This window comes from Rousettus aegyptiacus, unplaced genomic scaffold, assembly GCF_014176215.1.
Source record: "Rousettus aegyptiacus isolate mRouAeg1 unplaced genomic scaffold, mRouAeg1.p scaffold_m13_p_5, whole genome shotgun sequence".
NCBI lineage: Eukaryota > Metazoa > Chordata > Mammalia > Chiroptera > Pteropodidae > Rousettus > Rousettus aegyptiacus.
The window spans coordinates 15,882,141-15,907,286 of record NW_023416308.1 but is presented as its reverse complement, the minus strand read 5'-3'; the positions used below and the strand labels follow the sequence as shown (position 1 = coordinate 15,907,286).

General features: G+C 43.6%; 2 protein-coding genes and 1 pseudogene across 3 annotated transcripts in view; 2 read left to right on the top strand and 1 right to left on the bottom strand.

Moving 5' to 3' along the window:
- Positions 1–14,222, top strand: part of RNF185 (ring finger protein 185) — a 29,532-nt gene extending 15,310 nt beyond the window's left edge. Inside the window, exons 2-7 of the mRNA XM_016165371.2 lie at positions 447–670; positions 3,258–3,276; positions 5,020–5,132; positions 6,559–6,613; positions 9,703–9,820; positions 11,781–14,222. Coding sequence (XP_016020857.1) covers positions 495–670; positions 3,258–3,276; positions 5,020–5,132; positions 6,559–6,613; positions 9,703–9,820; positions 11,781–11,878 — 579 coding nt within the window. The 5' untranslated portion in view covers positions 447–494 and the 3' untranslated portion in view covers positions 11,879–14,222. The remainder of the gene's footprint in view (positions 1–446; positions 671–3,257; positions 3,277–5,019; positions 5,133–6,558; positions 6,614–9,702; positions 9,821–11,780) is intronic.
- Positions 14,223–15,302: 1,080 nt separating this feature from the next.
- Positions 15,303–16,275, bottom strand: LOC107521105 (annotated as a pseudogene).
- Positions 16,276–18,034: 1,759 nt separating this feature from the next.
- The window catches only part of LIMK2 (LIM domain kinase 2), a 51,458-nt gene continuing 44,346 nt past the window's right edge, over positions 18,035–25,146 (top strand). The window contains exon 1 of one of the 2 annotated variants that reach the window (XM_016165448.2): positions 18,035–18,176. In XM_016165448.2, the coding sequence (XP_016020934.1) occupies positions 18,161–18,176 (16 nt within the window). In that variant the 5' untranslated portion in view covers positions 18,035–18,160. The remainder of the gene's footprint in view (positions 18,177–25,146) is intronic. The other variant, XM_036221453.1, reaches the window with a different exon arrangement.

Below are 25,146 nucleotides of genomic sequence, written 5' to 3'. Positions count from 1 at the left end.
TTCTTTATATTCCAGCATGTACCAGTCAAATACTTTCTGGCCTTAGCAGATTTACCTACCAACATAGAGGCTGTCCATAGTTAGAGGACAGCCTGTGAATGTTCAATATGACTGAGCAAGTATTTGTCATCCGCGGTGTTTATCCTGGGAAAATATAAAGACAGTGAGACAGGATGCCAATTCCTCTCCAGAGTCATCTGGAGACTGCTCTATATCGTGGTTTGTGTATTTGTGTGGAACATTCTACGCTATGTTCATGGAAGTTTCTGAGTCATTGCTCTCTAGGTAGTGCCCCACAACTGTCATCCTCTGCAGCCCCTGGGAAGTCTACTCAGGAGTTCAGTCTGAACTCCTGGAGCTGAGAGGAGATGGGGGTATTGGTGTGGAGCCAGGGTAAGGGGTACTGGGCTGCAGAAATGGACAATCAAGGACTCTTTGCCTTTCAGGGTATTCCTGGGGAGAATCTTCACTCAAGAGTTTGCGGAAAGCCAAAGATGGCAAACAAGGGGCCCTCGGCCTCTGCATCTCCTGAGAACTCCAGTGCAGGGGGGCCCAGTGGCAGCAGCAACGGTGCTGGTGAGAGTGGAGGGCAGGACAGCACCTTTGAGTGCAACATTTGCCTGGACACAGCCAAGGATGCCGTCATCAGCTTGTGCGGCCACCTTTTCTGGTCAGTACCCCTGCCTCCTCCCTAGAGGATACACTGCCAAGTTGAGAAAGCTCATAGCCCTGGACAGCTTTAGAGAAGGTTTCCACCTACATTGGGTCCTGATACATTCAGGCCCAAAGGCAAGAGACGCAGATTCTAATCCCAGCTCTGCTGATGAGCTGAGTAACCTTGGGCAAATCCTTTCCCCACCCTGGGCTCCATATACCCATCTCTAAAGTGATAACACTCATCATTTAGTGAGCACTTTACTAAGTGCCACTTACTATGCTGAGCCAAGAGGCAGTATAGCACAATGGTTATGAGCAAGGACTTGGAGCCAGACTGCCTTACTATGAATCCTGACTCTGCCACTTTTCCTACTGGATGACCTTGGACAAGGAACGTACTTATATACATTCTGCTTCATTTTATAGGGTTGTTTGTGAGCATTAAATGACGTGAAATATGTTAAAGGCTTAGAAGAGCACATAGTAAATATTACATGGTAACTACGATCCTAGTAATTGTTATCATATTTCATGTAGTATGTCAAAATGAAGTAGCAGAGTCAATGTCCATTCCAGCCTTAATGGTAATAGAATACCCCTCCTGGCTCTTGAGAATCTGAGTGAATGTTGAGATCTTATTTTTTTTTCCTCTTAGTTTTGAGCTGGGATTTTGATGGGTGAATTGGAGTAATATAGAAAGGTGAGAATGCCAGGTAAGGCAAAGCATGTGCCACCCCAAGGAAGGCAATTTCTAGGGACAAGTATATGCACTATTGGGTTCATTTGAGACCCTGAGGCTACTCTATACCTCGAATAGCTTCCTGGAGGGATGCTGTGGGATAGGGAGTATTAGAATGGCTAAAGGAGAATTAGGCCAGATTATCAAACCCAGATTTGACTGAGTAGGACATAGAGCTATTGGATATTTTTGACTAGGAAAGTGGTGTGAAGTAATGTAAGCAATACTTCAGGGAGTTTAAGATGGCAACAGTGAAATTGATAAATTTATTGGTGAGTGAATTGAGTGAGGCAGAGATTTTTGTTCTGGAGGCTCTCGCCCTAATAATTAAATTTTATGTGGAAACTGTTGTCAACAGCCCTCTCCTAGAAATTGGAGATACTCTAGTTTTATAAAACCGGAACTTGAAATGAGTGGCAAAATTAAAAATTAAGTTGGAGTATCAATGGAAAGGACACAGATTCTAAAATGAAACACTTCTAATCAGAGTACCAAATCTGCTATCCTCTCTGTATCTGTTTCTTATTTGTGGAGAACAGGATCAAACTATGATCAAAAAATGGAGATAGTCGCATTTCCTCAAAGCTTAGTGTGACTATCCAGTGGCATTAACAAATGCAGAGCTATTTAGCCACAGTCTGGCACACAGTAATTGCTTAATAAATGGAAGTAATCATCATAATCCTAAAATTACTGTCCATTTCTCCCTCCCTGCCTTTGAGGGAAGTTGCCAGTGGAGATCTGCCATGATTTAGGTTGCCACTGGCTCAGTTTCAAATGGCGTGGCAAGGTTAATGTTGGAGTTAGATGTCAGGTATCTGCTATGTCCAGGGAGATTGTGTATCTGGATTATGAGACTAAACTGTAGTTTAGGAATTGGGAAAGGAATTATCCTCTGAGTTCACATTTTACTCAACTAGAGGAGACACGTTGTTCGAGGGACAGAAACCATGTCCACATTTTCCATAGTCCTAGCACATAGTAGTAGATGTATGGTAGATAGCAATAGTTTAATGAGTGAATTGCGAGAGAAAGAAAAAAAAAATCTGAAGTTAGAATGACTTTTCCTTCAGTTCCAGAAATATCATTTTTTGCAGCCAATGCTGTGTGAAAGAAAGGACAGTGAATTGAAAGTCAGGAGACTTATTTTTAAGTCTCGGTGTTATAGGCAAGTCATTTCATGAGCTTGGTTTCCTCATTTAAAGAATAAGAGATTGAGCAGCGACCTCTGTAGCATAACTCACTGAGCTGAAGGTAGGCTTTTCTGCCAAGTAGCAGAAAATATTATTACTTAAAGATATTTTTACAGTAGACCTGAACTTTGAAGCTACTTACTGCCAGCCAAGCTCTCAAGGCTGGGGACAGCTGGAAGACTTTGTTACACTGGATCTAGATCTACACATTCCTTGTGAGTCTGAGGAGGCTATCTATGAACCCACTTAAATTAATTCTAAAATAGTATGTACGCACGTATGCACATGGATGATGAGCATGAAGATTCCCCCATGAATTTTTCTGCATAGAAGATCCTTAACTTTTGTTGTATTCCTTCCAAGGTCATAACCACTCAGAGTTTGACTTATAGATAAGCTAGTTCTGGGATGGTCTGTGACCTGGGGGTCTTCACAGTAGTGAGATCTCAGGGATGAAGATTGGCATCTTGTCTCCATTACCTCATTTTTCCTGTGATTTTAGCCAGTCTTTTCTAATTTCTGGTACCAGTGATCCCCCCAGACCCTCAGTAGGATGGCAGTACTCCAGTTTGGTCCTATTTTCCCATTTTTCTTCTAATGAAAGCATTTTTCTTCCTTTCCCCTTTCTCATTCTCCTTGATGACTGGTTGCCCCGGGGACTCTGACAGTTGGCCGTGTTTACATCAGGTAAGATCCATTTCATTTTACTTTGTCTTTCATCAGCTGTGGTTGCACAAGACATCCCTAGTCTCAGGAGACTGCTGTCAGAAACTGCAATCTCCCCTGCTTGTGGACTCATTTGCTTGCTTTGCCCCCAACCCCCATTATAAACTTGTCCACTGACAAGCACTTGATGAAACAAGGGGTCAGTGTAGTACCCAGGATGGTCCTGACTCTGCTACCCATGGCCTTTATGACCTTGGCAGGCTACTACTACCTTTTTGAGTCTCAATTTCTCATTTGTAAATTGGGTTGGATTTGATAGTATGTTAGGTTTTTATTTTTGAGATTTTGCCTCTATAAAAAGTACCTCCTATCATATCAACAATCCCCCCACCCTTAAAGGTCTTAAGAATGTTAGGAAGGGGAAAACTTTTTTTGTCTCAACAGAGACAAAAATTTAGATTATTATGAAAACCAGTTAGTAAATATTCACCAAGACTTAGGCACCTGCTTGGTAAGACAGAGCAGGGCCTGGCGTTCACAACGGGCTGTGAACAATCACTGAGAGCTGACTGTCTCCAGCAGTAGAGGCCCACACTAGTAGGTGACTTAGGAATGTGGAGGGAGGACAGAAGTTCTGGATCACTAGAGCCTCAGAATCCAGATGGGGAATCTTAGAAGGGTTCCCACTACATTCAGGGCTGTGCATTCTGACCCCAGGGGAACCTGGTAGGACATATTTGCTATAAATTTATAAAGAGCACATAACATAAGTTATGGAGCTTTTGACAGTAAGATAAAAGAAATAGGATATAAAATCATTAAATGCTGTCCTCTCTTTGGCTCTGAAATCCTAGGTTCATATTTATATAATAAGCTTCATATCAGTGGGTCTAAAAATGCAATTTATATTCTGAGATAAATGTTGAGAATATGTATATGTTAAATTATTTAATGTCTACAAAGACACTACAGGTAAGATGTTTTCATCATTTTTATTTTTTTAAGAAAGTTAACCAAAATATTTTTTAATTTAACCAGTAAAAGGGCCTGGGAAACCCCAAACAGAATTCTGGTGTTTTCAATATTGAAAGAAATAGTTGAATGAAAAAAATCAGTGAAAGTACATAAAAACGCTAAGCAAATTTAGATAATGAGCAAAATCTATCCTTTAGCACATAGTAAGTCACCGGAAAACAGTCAGCTTATGTGCGATGCTAATGTCTGAGATACAAAGTTGTTGAGGAAATGATATAAAAATGAGAAGTCACAGAAAGCAGTATCAGACTGCCATGGTAATAATTGTTCCATCGGGAAAGTTGGAGATTTAGTTTGTTACATCTGCACTCAGAGCCTAAACAGAGGCTGGGTTTGTCAGACACCTTGACATAGCTCCAGGCTTGCACTTCCTTCCTGTTGTATTGCTGGGAGCCCCTAGAGAGAATATAGCATGAAGAAACTTGCTTAATTATGATGATGTCTAACGGCAATTTTGATTTTATTACTAGTAAATATTTATTACTAGTAATAAAATCAGGAGGAGCGGGGCAGAACTGGGGCCTGGGAAACCCTAAATAAGATTCTGATGTTTTTAATGTTGAAAGAAATAGGAGGGCAGGAATCAGAGAGTCGAGTTCCTTGAGGTGTTCCCTGCTGGTGCTGCTGTTTCCAATTTAAGGCTTCTAGTCCGTGTTTTCCGGCTGGCTCTGACTGACTGCTCTCTGGTGGGCTTGTCCCATTTATGAGTTTTTTTTCTCCTGCTTGCAGTGGTTGGAGACCAGACCTAATAGACAGGTGTGTCCAGTTTGCAAAGCTGGGATCAGCCGAGACAAGGTCATCCCACTCTATGGCCGGGGCAGCACTGGGCAACAGGACCCCAGGTAAGGCCTTGAGTCACCTCTCAAACCCACCCCTTGGATATGAATTCACTTCCATTCTGTACCAACTTACCCCACCTTTTATGTAGTGCTCGCAGACCCTCAGTTCTGAGGTAGTTGGGATCCAGATGGAAGTCAGCTAGGAATGGAGGGGGTGCCAAGTTGCTATTTGCTGAGCTGTAATACAGATATCCACTGCCAGTGGGTAGGCAGTTTTCTGGGCAACACACAAAACAGCACAAAGATAAGTGTGCAAAGTACTTGTAAAGGAGCAGCCTGGAAAGCAAGGTGTCCGGCAGGAGGGTCTACAAGGAGTGGGGTTGTTGTAGCAGTGATGTATAAAGTACCGGGGGAGAAGAGGACAGGGGGTCTGGGAGGCTTTGTGGCATTTGAGATTTCTGGAAATGGAGGTGTGGGTGGGTCTGGCATAAATATTAAGTCACAAATATTAAGAGCCCTTCATGGTGTGATACATATACATCCCACCCCACTCTTTGAACTCCCCAGCGGTGTCTCTTACCATCTCCCACCTCACCCTAGCATACCTCGTGCCCAGACATATTGGATTTCTCTGAAAGGGACTTATATATATTCATGAGCCTTTCTTTGTATTTGTTTTCCCTCTGCCCCTTCTGCCCTTCCCGGTTCTGCTCCTCTCCTCCTCCTCCTTAAACTTCTGCCCATCTTTAATGAGCAGCCCTAACGTTACCTCTTTGAAGTGACTCCTCTAACCCACATTAGTTACTCTCAAACATGTTCCCACCCTATTTAGTTCATACCTCTATTAAAGAACTCCCTTCCTACACTGTATTGTGATTGGTTGTAGCCCCCTTTAAACCACGAACACCTCAAGAGTAGGGTCTGTCAGTCTTAGTTAGTTTTGGTAGCATTCTACCTTGTGCTTCATGGGTAACAAGCGCTGTCCAGTATTTATGAGATGAGTGATGGAAGGGGCTAGGACCCAGAGGCAAAAAGAATAGTGTAGAGTACTTGCCCAAGAGTAGTGGGAGATAAAGCTGAAGTTAATAAGGGCAAATCAGGGAGACCCTGAATCTCAGCCCTCTCTGCTGGCAGGCCATCCTCTATTTCAATTTGGATTTGGGATTTTTTATATCTGTGACCCATATGTCACACAAGTCCTGGGAAAGGTTCCTGGCTGCTATTCATAACCAATCTGAGTCAAGCTGTCTGTGAGAGGAGTAGGCTTAGGGCAATCTGATGAACATCTTGTAACAAACTGACTTTCTCCATAGGTAGGAAAAAACAATTGCAGGTAGAACAAAGAGTTATTTAGTATTTGGGTTATTTTGGCATAGGTTCATGTGCTGGGCAGGAAAGGGGCATGGCCCTGGTGAAGAATTCCCACGCTACTCAAGGAGCAGCTCAAAGCATTTGGTAATAGATCTATTTTACACTGTTTCTGTTTCAGAGAGAAGACCCCTCCCCGTCCTCAAGGACAGAGGCCAGAGCCGGAAAACAGAGGGGTGAGGAAAATTCTAGGAGAACCTTCTAGAAATGAGAAATTGGCTTTAGAAGTATCCCTCTTGGGCCTATACTTTTTCTTCCTTGATTATAAAAGTAAAGGAAAATATGTAAAATATAGAAAAGAAAAGGGGCGGATAGAAACATTTTGGTCTATTTTCTTTCCCATTTTTCTGTAATTATACACACAAATTTTATAGAGCTATTTATGTGTGCATATTTTATAGAGAAATGTATGTATATACATATATTTATTTACTTTTAAAAAAATATTTGTCTCCTCTCTTAAAATTTTGTTCATTCTATATTAAAATGCCTTCTGTGTGCTGGGCATCATTCTAGGCATTAGTGATACATCAGTGAACATAGCAAAGATCCTGCCTTTATGAAGTTTATAGTATCAGAGAAGGGGAGATTTTCAGCAATATATGTTGAGATTTTTATATCAGTAATGTTTTATGTGACAGTTTAGTATTCTGATGTATGGACTTCTTATAAAGTATTTAATTCACTGTTGGAGATTTAGCTGTTTCCTTTTTCTATTTTAAAAATACTTTGATGAACTTACACATACATTTTTAGCAGGTTCATGATTATTTTACTAGGATAAATTCTTAGAAGTAGAATTACCAGCTCAAATATTTGCATATCTAAATCAGACACTTTTTAAAAATTTCTTGTTAAAACATTAAAGAAATTTTAAAATCAAAATATTTACCCACACTTATCAGAATCCCACAAGTATATTTTCATTTCCCCATCTTCTCTTCATCTGTATACTTGTGTGTATGTATTTTTATGTAGCCATTGTCATTGTTTGCTGCTATAAATTTTAATTTTGTTAGTATCTTCCATGATTCTCTGTAGTGTCCTCTTTATTATTTTTAAAGGCTACCATTTATTCCATTGAATATCGATGCATTCTAATTTAGGTTTTCCACATTGAAGGATCTTTTAGTTGCTTCCATATTTTGCAGTTATAAATTATGCTACAGTGACCACCTTTGTGTATATTTTTTCTCATTTGAATTGTGGCATTTCCTTAGGGTTCCCAAGGGTAGGTTTATTGACTGAGTCAGGGATCTTGATAGAAATTGAGGATCTCTTCTCCAGATTACCCTTGATAATAATAGCAGTGAACACTTGTTGAATTAATATATAAAAAGAACTGTACGTAAAAGGCTTTATATGTATGATCTTATTTAAGCTTCACATCAAATCATTTAATAGAAGAGCAATCTGAGGCCCAGGAGGTGAAGTGACTTATCCAGGCCTCACAGACAGGGCTGAAACCCAGATCTGGCTGGTATTGAAGTCTATGCTCTTGATTACCAGGCACCACCATTTTAAACTTCCCAGGCTCTGGTTTCTTATGGAGTATTATTAGCTTCTAACCCAGGAATCAGAGGCTCCAGAAGTCAGAAGCCCTGGCCTACATGCATGCAATGCACACCTCTCACATCGCCAAGTACCTGCAGCCACCAGTGATGCCTTTTTGTCAACTCTGCCCCAGGAACAAACCCACCATATATGTTGCTAGAAGGAAGGCCAGGGGTTCAGTCCTGGGGATTGCACTGAATGAAATAGTGGTTCCTGATGAAACAGTTGCACCTTTCTGGGTAAGGCAGCCTTGGTCCCAGGAGCCCTCTGGCTCTCAACCATGCTGGGTCTGAATAGAAGGCATTTCTGCACTAAGATGGAGACTGGTCGTTTTTCTTCCATGTAGATTTACCCTCTTATTAAATTGACTGTTAAGCTTTATGTATGTAGTCCTGCCTAGCAAGAAGTTTGGAGCTGGATTCCACGCTACTCAGATTGAGATAGGAAGCAGTCACTTTCATGACTTGCAAAAGACTCAAATGAAGGCTCTTTGTGGAGAACAGTTGGTCCATTCATTTTTCTTCTTTTCATTATTTTTTAATCCTTTGGTCTAAAGATCTACCCAGGGATACAGGTGAAGAGAGAAAAATTTTTAAAAGATATACACAATAATTGAAGAGCATAGATTTTTGGATCATATTTACTTAGTTTTAGATCTAAACTCCATGCCCTGCTACCTTGGTCAAGTTAGTTCACCTCTCCAAGCCTCAGTTTGGTTATCAGTAAAATGTGGGTGATGCTATTGTAAGAATTAAATGTAACATATGTATCCTAGTGTTTAACATGGTGCCTGGCACAGAGTTAGCGCATAGAAAATGGGAGTTACTTATTCACAATATTATGATGCTGATTGAATCTTTTCATATGAAAGATGATACAGTGTAAAATGTATAGGGAACAAAAGCTCGGGATGATACACTAAACTGCTGACTATAACTATTGGTGGGGAGGGGCTGTGAAATGAATGGGTAAGGAAACCTCTGACTTTCTATGTTATTTATTCCTATAATGTCTGAATTTCTTATAAGAAACATATATTACTTTTGTATCAGAAAAAGTATTTTGAATTTTTAAAATTCCCTAACAGTATTAAAAGGAAATTTGAAGGGAAAATATATCACGTCCACATACCTACATATTGCCATGTACTTGTCACCATGGTGTTCAAACAATTTTGTCTGATAACTTGGTCACAGAGTTTTTCTATTATTGCTGCTTAATCAGAGTAATGGTCCTTTGAGAGCGTGTATCAAGATTTTCATCATCACCTGCATTGTTGGCTAATTTGGGTTCCACTTTTTTGCTATTACCAATAATGTGAAGCTCGTCCTGACATTCCCTTGTAATTGGGCATAAGAGTTATTGCCAATTTTGCTGTTATAAAGCATGTAGAAAATTGTACTGACTATTGTGGGACTCTGGGAAAGAACTTGGAGTTCTAAGAACCCTGACTTGCATCAGCAGTGTTAAACTTTGGGTCAGAGCCAGTTTTTTCTGCCATGCACATCTCCTTAGCTGGGACTGTTGAAGTGCAGATGGGCTACTAGGATTCCTCTGTTTTGAAATCTAGATGGGAGGAAATGATATCCCTCTTGGAAACAGGTGGCAGAGGGTAGAGAGGAGAAGTAAGTGCCACATGTAAGGTGACATGTTTAACAGGTGCAGGAGAAACCTGCTTGTTCTGTTTCTTAATTGCATTTCTTCCACACAGGGATTTCAAGGATTTGGATTTGGAGATGGTGGCTTCCAGATGTCTTTTGGAATTGGGGCTTTTCCTTTTGGGATATTTGCCACAGCATTTAACATAAACGATGGGCGGCCTCCTCCAGGTAAGACCCTATTCCCTTGGTAGTCTTCCTTGAAGGCTCCTTGGAATCCAGCAATATGTAGGTAACATAGATATCTACTACATAGATATCTACTACATATCTACTACCTAGATAGTTAACCTTTTCAAAATGTAATAAACTCTTTTCAGATTACTAGTGGTCATGCTAATGATGATGCATACTTACCAAGTATTAAGCATGTTTAGAGTGCTTACTATTATGAACTTAGGATCTTCATGATAAGCCTATGGGGCAGATGTGCAATTAGCTCCACTTTACAAATTGTAAAATACTCAGTAATGTTTTCCAAGACATACCCCATGCCCGTAAAATGAAAAAGTATCAGCCATACACCATACCCAGCTGAGGAAAAGCCTAATCCTGCACATGTACCCCCTACCTTGACCTTTGGGGATTGGAAGGAGCAAGGTGGACTGGCAGGGAGTCAGGACTTCTATATTCTCTGGCATCTCTATCCAACTTTCCTCAGGACACACATAGGGTTGGTCCCAAACTCCAGCCCTTTAGAAATAATGCTAGGGCCTGCCACCTGCTGCTACCTTTTCTTCTTCCAGCCAGCTTGAGAGTACCAACTGCATTTGGTGTAGAGCAGGGTGGTGAGGTGGGTGCCCTGTATTCTATCACAGTCTGACACCCAGGATCCTTACTGTGGAGCCTGCACAGCTGCCTAGTTCAGTTGAGCTCTGCTTACAGTCATTGGAGTCTTGTGTGTGCTAGACACAGTAGGGACCAGATTGGAAGGTGGTTCCTGGCCAGGAGCTTATGTTCTAGGGACAGTAACCCACTCCTGGGCCATCTCAGTTGTTTCCTGTCCCCACGCTGGTGCTTGGCACATAGCAGGCAATCGATGAGTCTGTTAACTGCCTGCCTGCATGAATCCATCAGCGCATCTAACCAGGGAGTAGTGTAGCGTCAGGAGATCTTGGGAATGCCCTTCCTTTATCTTATCTGCCTGAAAGATTTCTCCTCGGTTCACATGTTTTCTCTGAGGAAGGAGACCACAAAGGGCATGGTATGCTCTGGTGTGAAGGAGAGACAGAGTCCCGTGAAGGCAGCAGGAACCTACTTGGTAGCTTGCTTCTTTCCAACCTGGTCCAAGGCTCACCTTGGGTTCCCCAGGTAAACAGTTCCACAAGCAGGCTGGACTCTGGATCACTTTATCCTCTTGCCACAACACTGTTTTCTGTTGTCCTGTTTGGTACAATTTGTCCATCAAGATGTAGATTGTCTTAACTCTTCTTCCCTCGTAATCAGGACAGGGAGCTCTATATAATAGCTGTTCTCAAAGCAGAAAGGAGTGGAGACCCAGGTTCTCAGCCCACTTCTGCTTCTGGTTTGCCATGCGATGAAGGAGACAGGTCATTTTGCTTGTCTGAACCCTAGTTTTCTCCTCTGGGAAAGGAAGGCACTCCATGCAGGGCTCTGAGATCTATCCTAGGTTCAATAGTGCCAGAATCTAGAGACTCCATGCATCAGGAAGCAATGCTTAGAGAGGCTGAGAGCACGACTGTGTGGCTTTGCCACTAATTCATGAACCTCATCATCTTGGAAAGGTCACTTCATGTCTGTGCTTTGGTTTCTTACAGAAAGTGGGAATAATACTCACCAGGCAATAATGTGTATACAGTGGCACACAGAAGATGCTTAACAAACAGTAGCTTTTCTTTTATTATTCTCTCAGAGTTTTCTGTTTTATTTGCACCTTTGGGCCAAAATCTCTTAAGATAAATTGGAGACTTTATTCTTATTGTTATGTTATTCCACATTTTCATAATTCCAGTTTTGTTTTGCTTGATATTATTTGGGGTTTGGAAACCTTTATTGTGAAGGTTTCTGTTGTAAAAAGATGAAGGTTGATCCTCTCGATTTCTGGCCCAAATGACCAGTGTGCACAGCTGCAGCATTCTGACAGCCTCTTTTCTCCTTCCTGTCTCTCCAGCTGTCCCTGGAACACCTCAATACGTGGATGAACAGTTCCTGTCACGCCTCTTCCTGTTTGTGGCCCTGGTGATCATGTTCTGGCTCCTGATTGCCTAATGTTGGGCTCCTGGCCTACATCCATGGCAGGGACTCTGGACTGGTGAAATGCCGCCCTCACTCTTGATGTTTGGCTCCCTGGCTAATCCCTGGAATCAGTGGGGTCAGTAATACATGAAGGAGTCTCGCTTCTCCCTCAGAGCTTTGGGACTCAAGACCAGCTGTCGAGGACCCTGGATTTTGGCCATTGCTACAAACACCCTGCTATAACCTGAGGCCTTGGCATTGAGTCATGTCTCATGGTTACACCATGAAATCCTATTCTAGCCAACTCAGCAGGTCCTGACTGTGCACAGGGAAGAGGCAGGAAGAAAGAAACTGTCATGTCAGTACAGTTTAACCTGAGCTATATATTATAAGAAAAAAGGGATGAATCAAATGGTACTTATGAAAACTTACTTTCTTCTCTTTAAATACCCCTTGGTAAGTGGCCTCTGAAGTCTGTGGGACTCCTCATACAGAGAGGGTCCCCTTCGAGATCTCAGTGCTGCTCTGTCCTATTTCCTCCTCCTCAGCAGAGATGTAAGAAATTGCTGTCCTATAAAGATCATAATTGCAGTAGCTGAAGCTGGAGTCACTTCATGAATTCACCAGAGACCCAAAAATCTTTTATTGGCTCTGGGCTATACAAGTGTCTTTGGTCCCAGAGAGTGGCTCGAATGACTTCCTAGTTTCCTGGCATAGATCATCCCTGGAGACATGTGGCTTCACTCACAGATTTTCCATCAGCTTTCCCCAAAAAACTACTCACATCTGCCTCTCTGCCAGAGGGCACACAGCCTACATAGACTACTGCTGAAGCCAGGGTTGACTGCTGTGTGTTAGGAAAGACCTGCATTCGGGACGCTGGTAGGATTCAGAGCTCTGATGCAGAAACAGCCACACAAGCAGCCACATCCCAAAGCTGCAGAAGCTCTGCGTGCATCTTCTCCCAGACCTACCAAAACGAACCTGGGGGCTTTGTCAATTCAGCCCAGCTGCATGTTGAAGACCACCCTCCTCAGAAGCCAGTTTGTCCTCAATAAAGAGGCAGGGAAAGAAGAAGACCCTAATTTTGATGTGGCTTGATGGACTCCCCTGAAAACTCCTTGTGTGTGTGTTAACACTAGAGCAGGCAACCCCTGGCGGGCCTGAGGAGCCTCAGCACGGTGATATGTTAAGGTCTTCTGTGAAATCATTCTTTCCAAGCCCATGATTTGTTCTTTGACTTCACTAGCTTCTTCCTCTGAATCTAATTGAAGGAATGTGGTGCCAGGCAGGAGAACAGTTCACTTGGTAGAATGGCTCTCATTCTATCAGTCGGGCCTCTTTCTAGAAATCCAGCCTTTTCCAGGTGACCCCGAGGGTAGGAGGAGATGGACTTCTCTGGGGGCCTCTGTCATTTCACACCAGTCCACTCTGTTCCTGGCTTACCCCCAGCAATAGCCAACAAGTGGTAGAAAGTCCTACCTACTGTCTTTTTCCAGATAGGTTCTGCATAGTGTGTGGAAGCTAAATAAGACTTTGTCCAAGATGAGGGAAGCCTTGCTCCCCTCTCCACAGTCTCCATCCTTTCCCCCTTGTACCTGTCAATGCCAGAGTTCAGTGTTTAAACAGACAAAATACAAGTATTGAATAGGTGGTTTGTTTGCCGAATCCATTTGGTAGGAATAAGCCACCAGCTTTACAGTATACCTGATCTGATAGATTTTAAACATCCTTAGGGACACCCACCCAAGAGTGCTCTTTTTATCACCTGGAAATCCCCAAAGTCTGAGGGGCCTCTGGAGTTGCTCAACTGGAAATATTGGGAGACTGCCTCAGTGCAGTGGCTCCACCTAGTAGTAGAAGAGAGGACTTCAGTCAGATAGACCCAACAGAAATCGGTTTCTAACAGGTTAAAGAAGGGTTGTGGGTAGCAAGACAAATTACTTGGATTCTAATGAAAGGGAGTGAGCCCAGGAGAGCTCTACCAGCAAAGGTATCCCAAAAAGCTGTTAACACCACCAGGTTGGCCATATGCCCTTTGATTTTGAAACTCACAGATCCTCACTCATCGTCTGCCAGGAGCTGGGGCAGGAGAGCCAACTTGGGACTGCTGGCCCAGCCCCGACAGGGAGTCCCCTTCCTACCAACCCTTTGCAGGCTCATCACCTTGCCCCGCTTCCAAGGCAGTTTTCCTTTCTTTTGTGTGTTCTCTGTTCTTGGCCTCCATCCTCTTCCTGCCACTTTTGTGGTTTAGGGCCAGGTCTCAACTACAGTCAGAAAATGATACTATGTACAGTGGCACACCTTGACCGGTCACTAATTTTCACTGTTGTGAAAGTGATTTGATTTAGAATTAAATGGTTTTACATTATCTTGAGCTGTGGACTTCTTGATTGTGTCATGGGTCAGGGTTGGATTGGGGAGTAGACTGGCCTCTGGGAAGCGCTCGTATATCCTTGAGAATGTCAAAATGAGGATGAAAGTCTTCAAACAGCCATTGATACTTAGATATGAGATGTGTAGGCCGGAGGTCTAGCCTTATATATATCCCTACCCAAGGTATGACCTGTCTGACAGGCAGCCCCAGTCCTGAAAGGTATGTGGAATTTCTAAGCTTGCAGGCTGCCACAATGGAGCTTAGCTTGATCAGAACCTTGAAGACAATCACAAATTATTCACTGTCAGGATCTCTGCATGTTCTGTGACAGGGCAAGTGATTTCCCTGCAGGGGTGTGCTGCTTTGTGAATTTCCTCAGAAGAGGAGTAGAGATAGAAGATAGTGAGGTTACAAACCCGGCCCAGCCACAGGCTCCCCAGCACACAAGAGCCACAGGTCATCCTTCTGAAAGGAGCTCTTTTTTCCCTCTTACACTTTGACCTAATAATTATCAAGTTGATTAGTGCCAAGATAAAGTAGAAAATGCAAAGGTAAAGAGAACTCCAAGAACTCGAAAGCCCAATAAGAAAAACAATTTTTGTTTTCAATGGAAAACAAAATATAGTACTAGAGCAATAAAACCTATATGGACTAATCATCCAACCCCAATAATCATGAGCACAGGTCTAGTCCTGCTTCATCTCTACTCACTTCCCTCCTCCCCTACTGGTCTGTTTTGAGACAAGTTCTAGTCTTGTCATCTATTAAGTATTTCAATACAGAAAGGATTTTTTAAAACAACCAAAATACCTTTTATGTACCTTAATTTTTTAATATCATATCCGATTGTTTAAATTTTCCTAGTCATCTCAACTTTTTTTTTTTTTTGGCTGGGTACAGTGAACTTTATTGATGATGCATGACAAGGTAGGGCTCCCTAAGCCCCTCCCCTTCTTCAGGGAGTCTGGGATGAAAACAAGAGGTCAGGAGATTCTCCGTGTGTTGGCGGATCTATTTGGGGCAAGGATTCCCCAGGAGCCAAGGGCCTCTTCTTCGCACTGGGGTTGGTCATTCAGGGGACTACTCCTTGGAGGCCATGTGGACCATAAGGTCCACCACCCTGTTGCTGTAGCCAAATTCATTGTCACACCAGGAAATGAGCTAGACAAAATGCTAGCCCCAGCATCGAAGGTGGAAGAGTATGTATCACTGTTCAAAGTTGCAGGAAACAACCTGGTCTTCACTATAGTCCAGGATGCTCTTGAGGGGACCCTCTGACACCTGCTTCACCACTTTCTTGATGTCATATTTGGCAGCTTTCTCCAGGCAGCAGGTCAGATCCACAACTGACAGGTTGGGGGTAGGGGCACGGAAGACCATGCTAGTAAGCGTCCCATCCACCTCTAGGATAACCTTGCCCACAGCCTTGGCAGCGCTGGTAGAAGCAGGGATGATGTCCTGGGCAGCCCCTCAGCCAACACCGCAGCTTCCCAGAGGGGCCATGCACAGTTTTCTAGGTGACGGTGATGGTGTGGACTGTGGTCATGAGTCCTTCCACAATGCCAAAATTGTCATGGATGACCTTGGCCAGGGGAGCCAAGCAGTTGGTGGTGCATTACTGATAATCTTGAGGGAGTTGTCATATTTCTCATTTAAAAAATCCTTTATGTCATACTTCACACCCATCACAAACATGGGGGCACCCGCAGAAGGGGCAGAAATGATGACCCGTTTGGCTCCACTCTTCAAGTGAGCCTCAGCCTTCTCCAAGGTAGTGAAGATACTAGTGGACTCCACAACATATTCAGCACTAGCATCGCCCCATTTATTGTTGGTGGGATCTCACTCCTGGAAGATGATGATGGGCTTTCCATTGGTGGCAAACTTCCCATTCTCAGCCTTGACTGAGCCTTTGAACTTGTCATGGATGGAATCATAGTGGAACATGTAGACCTATAATTGAGGCAACAATATCCACTTTGCCAGAGTTGAAAGCAGCCCTGGTGACCAGGTGCCCAATACAGCCAAAACAGTTCACTCCAACCTTCACCATCGTGTCTCAGGGACGCTGCTGGCACTGTGCAGGAGGACACGGTTCCATCTATCGAATGGGAAGAACAGATAGCCTATATAGTTTAAGTTGAATTACTTGTTTTGTTTTATTGGTTTTTTTTTTTTTTTTGGTAAGACTATATCACAAGTGGTAGTGTATGCTTCTTGTTGCATCATGGCACATAATGTCTGGTGGTCCCTCTTTGTGACGTTAGTAGCCCTTACTGATTATTGTCTAAAACAGCACTCAGTACTGTCCAATAGAATGTTCTGCCATGATAGAGATGTTCTCTAACTGCACTGTCCAGCACAGTAGCCAGCAACAACAGGGAGCTATTGAAGGTTTTTGAGCAGAGAGGTGATAGAAACAACTTGGGAAGATTAATCAGTCCATCTTATGTAGGACAATTCAGGGAGGGAAGAGACTAGAGGCCAAAGATTGGCTAAGTTTGAAGCAAGTGACACTGAGGTCTGGCTGGGGACCAGTAGGCCAGTTCTCTCAGGATGGCAGATCCTGAACCTTAAGGTGGTGGTCTAGCTTCTCTTTTCTATAGGCCCAGAGAGTTGATTTTGAGCCAGTCACCAGGATCCGACCTCAAGGACTGACCAAGCCATGGTCACAAAAACTGTGGACAGGTGACAGGTGTTAGAAATACAGTAGGTGTTCTTCTTTTCTGCCCTCCAGAAGTCTCCCCTCAAATTCACAAGTGATTTTTGGGTTGAACTATGTCCTTGCTGAAGGCATCATGATCCATTTCCTGGGCCCCGTCCCTGTCCCTTCCTGGTCATTTGGACAATTTTCCCATGACCTAAATCTGATCTAAGGAAATGACACTTGCCAAGACCCAGCATAAGAGAATCAGATGGAAGGGACCCCAGAGACCAGATGATGTGGCTGACCTTTATCACACAAAGGACCCCAACCTCCTCCCAAGCCCAGTGAGGGTTAAGGCACCTAAGCCAGCCAGCAGCTGCCAGAAACCAGTCTGCTGTTCTAACTCCTCATCCAGTGCTCTCTTCTATAAAGAGGAGGCTGCAGAGCAAATCCAGTCCACAGTTGTGTTTCCTTTGGCCTACATGGCATTTTTAGACTTTTTAAATGTTAACATTTTTTAAAATAGGAAATTTCACCTAAATTATCTAACATTTTAGATTGTCTTGAAAAATTGAAGATCTGATGTACTGGGTTCATTTATATATCTACTTGGCCTGGCTGAGGATCTCCCCTGTATTCTTCCCTACCATCTTTGACCTAGAGATTATTTAGTGAGTGTCAGTTTACTCAGTGGTGCAGAGAAGTGGTTTATCTGAGCTGGAAGATTCTAAGAAAAGTCCACCCTCATTCACCTACCCCTTTCCCCCAAAGCTGTTTTGTTGGGTAGACCTGGTTTCTCCATATCCACGTTCTTGATTCCAAACACTCTACTGAAAAGAGTTTCAGACTGAGAATCAGGAGACCTGGGTTTCTATCCCAGCTCAGCTGTGCCATATCAAGGTAGCCGAACTTGTCCTCTCTGGCTTTTAGCTGTCTTCATCTGTAAAATGGGCTGAGGGCCCTCTGTATTGAGGCTTCCGGCCACCGCACAATCATCCTTATCAGCTTGGGCACCCAAAGACGGAGTCGCTCACACTAGGGGGCGCGAGGGCCTCCACAAAGCCGGAGCAAGGGGGCGGGGCAGAGTCCCAGGGGCGGGGCGTCGACCGGGTGGGGCGGTGGCAGGCGGTCCCCCATGCCAGGTGCGGTTTGGTCCTCCCCGGGCGCCGTAGGCGGCGCATCCCGCTCGCGCCCAGAGCTGAGTGCCTACCGCGCCCGAGGCTACGGCGGGAGCTGAGAGGAGCTGCTACGGCCCCCGCCTCCTCCTCCCCATTTCCGCGTCCCCGGGACCATGGCCGCGCAGGCGGGTAAGGAAGGACTGTGCAGTCCTGTCCCGCCGTTATCTCGGAAACTGGGGCCCAGGACTCTTGAGGGAAGACGGCGGCCTCTCGGCGGCGTTCGGGCTGGGTGGACTCCCATGCCTCCCGGCAACTTAGGAAATTTTTGGGAGTGAGCACAGCGGAGACTCGGGGGTTCTGGGACCCCGGAAATTGGGGAGCCAGAGGTAGAGGCTCCGAGGATAGACGGGTGGAGCGGCTTCCGCGAGTCGAAGCCCCCGAGAGGAAGGGATACTGGATTTGCCAGGGGCGCAGCTCTTTATGTAGACCTGACGACCACAGGTCCCTAAATACAAACCCTTTCTAAGAAAGCTGAGGGGTCTGGGTTCCCGTGGAGTTTTGGTTTTGCGGAGTATGGGAAGTACGGGATCCTCAGGGTTCGGGTCAATTGTGAGGGGATGGAGAGTTGCCCCGGGTTCTGGGTTTTCTGTGGAAAATGGACGAGAGTATGGTTTCCTGACCGGATCCAAGATTTCTCGCGTGTATCTTGGTAACAGGGGTCCTCTGGGACTGAGTGCTCTTTGCAGGAAATATGTGAGTGTGGGCTCCCTTGAAAGTTAGGACATGGATTGGAGGTAGGGAGAGGTTGGAGCATTTTTCTTGGGGAAGGTAAACCCCTTGGGATTCTAGACCCTCCTATAGCCTCTGGGTCCTCCTTTGGCGTCTCTTAAGACTGGAGAGGGAAAGGAATGTGGCCAAAAACTTCCTGGGAGAATTTTCCAAGGGTGAAGGGCAGCTTCAGGATTAGGTTAGCTGGACTTGCAGTCCTCTCCCGGTCATAACACACTACCCTGCAGCTTCCTGCCCTCGTGTGTCCCTAAGCGCCAACGACTTTCTGTTGCCTGTTTCCCAGCCACCTGTATGAGTGGCCCAGCCTCTAGGTCGACCAGGGTCAGCGTCCAGAGGTAGCAGGAGGGAATAATGGAGGAGGGAGGCTGTCCTGGAAATCTGGCTCTGCTTCCTGGCTTTCAGCTTGTGGACAGTCACTTCCTCCATTCTGAATACAAGGATCAGGCCACCGGTGGGTCACTTCCGCACCATGGGAGCAAAGGATTTTCTCATTCTTGATAACAGGCTTCTGGAGAAAGAGGGCTAGGGGTAGGAATTCACCCTGTCCCCTACTTTTATTTATTTTTTTTTAGCTTCCAGAGTTCTTCAGCTCAAATTATTTCTCTCTAACCTTCATATGACATGGGTTCCCTGTCTTGAACCTTTATTCCCAGAAAGTTGTAAAAGATCTGAGAGTGCAACAGTGTTTATTTGGTTTTCTCTGAGTGAACCAACCCCCCCAGGCTGCAGACTGGTACTGGTCGATGGCCTGTTAGGAACTAGGCTGCACAACAGAAGGTGAGTGGCCAGCGACCTAGTGAAGGTTTGTCTGTATTTCCAGCTGCTCCCCAGCTCTAGCATCACCACCTCAGCTCCACCTCATATCATCTGGCATTAAATTCTAATAGGAGCACCAGTTCCTAGTGCCACAAAGGTTGGGTACCACTGGTCTAGAGGCATTAGAGCCTCTAGGTGCATTTGTTCATGCATTCTTCCATAAGAATGTTTGTTTGATACTTCTGTGGCATGCACTTAGCCAAGCACTGAGGACTAATTGTGATGAACAAAATGGGCACAGTGCCTTCGTGGTGCTTACAGTCCTAGAGGTGGACAGTAAATAACTGAGATAACAACTAAGATAAATGCTATAATAACTGAGATTAAACAGTCGAGGTAAGTGTTATAAGAGTGCACCAGAGATGAGGAGAATGGATAGGGAATACTTTCCTAAAAGAGCAAATTTATGTTAACTTCCTGAGGCTAAGTAGAAATTAGTCCAGCAAAGAAAGGACAAAGAACATTCCAGGTAGAGAAGACAGCATAAAAAAGCCCCGAAGTAGGAAGGCATGTAGTGCCTTTGTAGAACTGCAAGAAAGCCAGCATGGCTTTTTCATTGAGGGAGGAGACTAAGGTTCAGAAATGATTCGTTTAAGGTGCCATAGCCAAAAAAATGGTGGTGATCAGAGGTCATGTTTTCTAACCAAATTCAGTACTTCATCCTCTCTGTATCCCAAACACCAGAATGAGGTTGCCCGTGGAGTCAGAGGAGGAAGTGAGACTTAAACTTTTACTTGTTCTGGCCAACTGTTCCAAGACAACTTCGATTACTGTGTAACAGGAGAATCAACAACAAAGAAATCAAATATTTACTGAGTGCCTGTGATGTCTGAGGCACTGGACTGGGACAAGTTTTACCTCTTATAAATTTTAACGGATGTTAGAACCAGGAGAGACTTGAGATAATGTAACTCTTCATTTTACATATGAAAAAACTGAGGCCCAGGGAAGAAAATGGATTTGTCTAGAGTCCCTTAACTAGTGGTAGAGCCAGGACTAACCGTAGGAATTCTCTTCCATTGCGTTTTCTAATATTCCAGGCTGTTTGAGGCATGGAAGGTCTGGCAGGCACACAGTAAGCCCTTAGTAAATACTTGCGGAAATGAATAATACATAGTTTATGCCTTCGAGAAGTTTCCTGTCTGCTTAGAGTAATTAAGAAAAAAAGGACAAATCAAGACAAGCCTGTATGTGATAACCTTATGGAATTTCAAAGGTGAAGGAGAACTCTAGTCCTACATTCATTCTACAAATACATATTGAATTCCTACTACGTGCCAAGCACTTCAAGGCTTTGGGGGATACATCAGGGGACAATGTAGACCAAATCCCTTCCCTCATGGAGTGTATGTTCTGGTGGAGAGAGAGAGGCAATAATTAAATATATAAATATTACATAAATGCTCTGAAGAGAAATAAAATAGGATAAGGGCATAGGAGCAGTGGAAAACCTCTCTGGTTAAGGATATCTGAACAGAAATGAAGCAAAGGATTGAGCCATTTAGGTATCTGAGGGAAAAGCATTTTAGAGTGAAAGAATGAGTTAAGGCCCTGAGTGAAACCAAACCGGAGGGCTTAATGCTAGGCTTATGGAATTTTTCAGTCTGCAGTAGAGACATAGTGTTAGAGGCAGAAAGAGTCATGATATGGACATTTTGGTTTTAGACTATCTTGCACTGGTGGACAGAATGAATTGGACAAGGGTAAGGAAGGGCACCAATCTGGAGGTGCATACAGTGGACCCTGAGCTGAGCTGTTAATGATAGGAATGGATAAGAAGGCACTGACCAGGAGGAAATGCCTCATGTCAGCAAATGCCTCATGTCATGGACAAGGCAGGGTGACTTAGAAAGCCCTGGGCATGGGATAGAGGTATCAAGGTAGGGTCTAAGAGGTCCATACGGTTTAAAGCTGAATTGAAACCCATCAGGTTCAAGGGAAAGTGTTAAGCTTTCCACATTCCTGATGGGTTTTCTGTATCTTTTGAGGGCTGGTTAATTCCCAGGCCAGTGCAACCTAGAGGGGCTCGTTTTCAGGGACATATTAGGAAGGAATGGGGCATCACTTTGATATTTCAGTGAAAAGTCTTAGAGCTGTACATACTCTTGAAAGTCTATCTTCTTTCTCACTCGACCTTTATACAGTAGCAAGAATTAGACTCCTTTACCTATTAATTTATATCCAATAGTAGCTAGAACATGAAACGATTACTTAGTTCTATTACAGTATACTTTGAGCATCCACCCTGGGATTCTATTTAGTTAGTTAGCTCTTTCTGCCTATAATTTATTTTTCTAGGAAAGTCTAAAATGTAAAGGCACAGACTTTGGAATTAGCAGACCTATAGTCAAATCCCACCTCTAATACTTGTTGGTTGAGCATTTCCATTTCCTCTTCACTAAAATGGGAACAGTAATAGTCTTTCAGTATTAGCCCTTACCTTATGGGATCTTTATATTTGATTAATTCATGCTTGCATAGTGCTTAGGACACTGCCTTGCACCTAACAAGGATTCAAAGTAGTTGGAGTTTTTTCCCCCCTCATTGACAATGGGTAGAGAACTGCTGTCTGGGGATATATGAATTGGTTAACAAGTTCTCTGGTAAAGAGATTCTTTATAGGCCTTCCTCTAGATAAGAAATTGCCAACTCATTCACAGTTAAGTAAACTTATGGGAGGAAATGAGAACCTGAGTGCCCAAAAGCTGTAGGAACCATCTGTCTTGTTTGTTTCTCTACCAAGTATCTTATTACTCTACCAACCTTGCCCTGCCCCCAGCACCTGGTTTGTCCCTTTCTGACATGTGTTGTATCTGTACATATCCTTGTCCCTCACACCCCAAAAGTACTCACCAAGGGCCCCAGCAGTTCATGGCCTAGTCTGTGTCTTGCGCATGGGCGCATAGAAGACATTTACTGAATTTGTTTTGAAAACATTCCTTTCAGGTTTTAGAGGTTAGTGTATTCAGCTCAACCTCTCTCCCAGCCAACCCCCTAGACGTACATGAAAGATAGAAAAAAAACTACTGACAATTGAGTTGCCAACTAAGTGTTGGGCACTACAGGAGGTATTTTCATATATATTGCATTATTTCTCTTAATCCCTTTGGTAATCCTGTAAAGAAGTGGTATTATCCTCTTTTTAAAGATTAAGAGACAAGCTCAGAGAGGTTAAATAATTTGCCTAAGGACACAAAGCCAGGTTTCAAACTCAGGTCTAACTTCAATTCTTCTTGACCCTTACAAATTTTTCTTAATAAACTAAAGGGCATAAGAGAACAACAGCAAGAATGAAACTTTTGATGTCTCTGTGCCTTAGCTTGAAAAATGAGAGGCCCCTGGTTTGGTATCACAGACTCTTAGAGCTAGAAGGTATAATTTAATCTCTCCTTTTATGAAGGAAGAATCTAAGGTCCAGAGAAGTTCACAAGCTCCTTTAAAAATCATCTAGTCTTTCTTTCCTTAGACACTCCCTTTGGTAAGCTTATGAGGAGGAAAACCCTTTGGGATACAGGGAAAAGTATCTGGAGGAACGTTAATCGTTACTCTTAGTCTTGTTGGTAGTGCATTAGAATGGGATCTTTTCTCTCAGCTGTTTCCCACCAGTTGCTGCCCTGCCCCTCTCTTTCCTGCTTTATCCCGGAACAAGTGGGGTTTATACACCTGACCTGCCAGTTCCCAGGGGGCACAGTGGTTACCATACTTGTTGTTTTGTGCTGCACTGAATTGGCTGGGTTTTGTTCCTGGTTCTCATTGTGTAGTGGAACATGAGAAGCATCAAAGATTTTTCTCAAATGAGAGGATAGGACCTGTGTATGTTGGTTCAGTCTAGGCTTTATGGTCTCATGAGCTCTCTCAGCCCTTGGGGATTTCTCACCACTTTGAAGTCTGAAAAGGACTAGTTTGCAGAAACCCAGTTCTTAGACCAAGGTTAAGGCGAATGTTAGTGTCTTATGGGAAATTCACTGACTCTGAGCTGGGATACCAGGCGGAGCCCTTCCACTGATTAACTGTATAGTCTTGAACAAGTCTCACCTTATCTGAGGCTGCATAGGATAATAAAAATATAGGTGGTCTGGTAGTCCTAGAACTTGGGTTTAGCCCCTCTTAGACCAGCTTTCTGATGGTTAGAAAACTTGATTCTCCTTCTCCAAGCCCATTTTTCATTCAGAAAAATGCAAGAGTTGGATTAGAGTAGACGATTTTTAAAGGCCCTTCCAGCCTTGCCATCCTAATGCCTGCCCAGTAGATTCTCAGATTGTTGGAAGGTCACATCACCAATTAAGTTGGGAGAAAGAAATTATATATTTTATATTTTTTAAGTATATCTAAAAGATCGTAAAGGTAAGAAGTCTGTAATGAGGTTTGTTACAATTCTTACCTTCTTTGCATTGCACATTTACCCCTTCTTAAAAGCAACAAATTCCCGTAATGAAGGCACAGTTTTCTGATTATTAAACACATAATAAGGGCCCCTTATTGTTTGAGGCTGCTGGAGACATTTACTTAATCAAGGTCCCTTTCTGGACTCTCAATCAGTAGCCACTGTTGATAAGTCTGCAGATATGAGAGGTAAACACATTAAAGGGAGAGGGTGAACAGCCTGGTACAATGAGGTATTTTCCTAGGGGAAGAATATTCCAAGCAGACTGGACTGGACTCCGCATTGGTCTTCCGCTAGGCCTCATAGAAATCTCTATAGACTTTATATTATTCTATTTGTCTTATATTTCCTAGAATGGAGGTTGTAAAAGAGTTAGGATTATTGACTTTCTGGACTGTAAGGGAGTTGAAGAGGCCACGAGTTTTCTTTTGAAGAGTGTTTGGGGTTGGGAGGCTGAAAGCTCCAGGTAAATAAACTATCTTTGCGCAGGTACAATATGATAGACTGAGGCCTGTCTATCTATATGTTACCTTAACCTGTGAGTAGTCACCCTGGGAACAAGAACATTTATCGTTGTCATCCCTGCTGACTGTTGGAGCTTAGCTTTGGAAATTACCTTTAATAGCTGGCAGTTTGGAAAAGCTTTTCAGTTGGATTCATCATGCAAAGGGATGTCTGTTCTGCACTAGGCTTTATGCTAGGCCCTGGAGATTTGAAGATCTTCAAGATGCAATCTTTGCCTCTTAGAACTGTGGGGGAATGGGGCAGAGGAGAGGGACTGAGAGAGGCAGAAACATAATGAACTGTAATTAAAGTGAAACAGACACTGCCTGCCTTTTGAGGACCATCAAGGATGGATAGAAGTTTGATTAAGGGAAAAGATGGATGAAGTGCTCTAAATACAGAATAGCTCGAGCTATGAATATTAGGATGCAAGAACATGAACGTGTGTGACAGGAGTAGAAAATAGATAAGGTGTGACTAGAGCATCACTTTGTAAGGGATGATGAGACATAAAGGTTCTTTGGGGCCACTTTGTGGAGGGCCAGATGTTTGTTGAGGGACATTAGTAAACCAGAGACCAGCCTTGAGTCCCCTAGTCCTTTGGAGCAGGCAGTAGCCAACTTTAATGGTGTGTGAGGAGTTTGCATTCCTACCTAAGGACTTTTG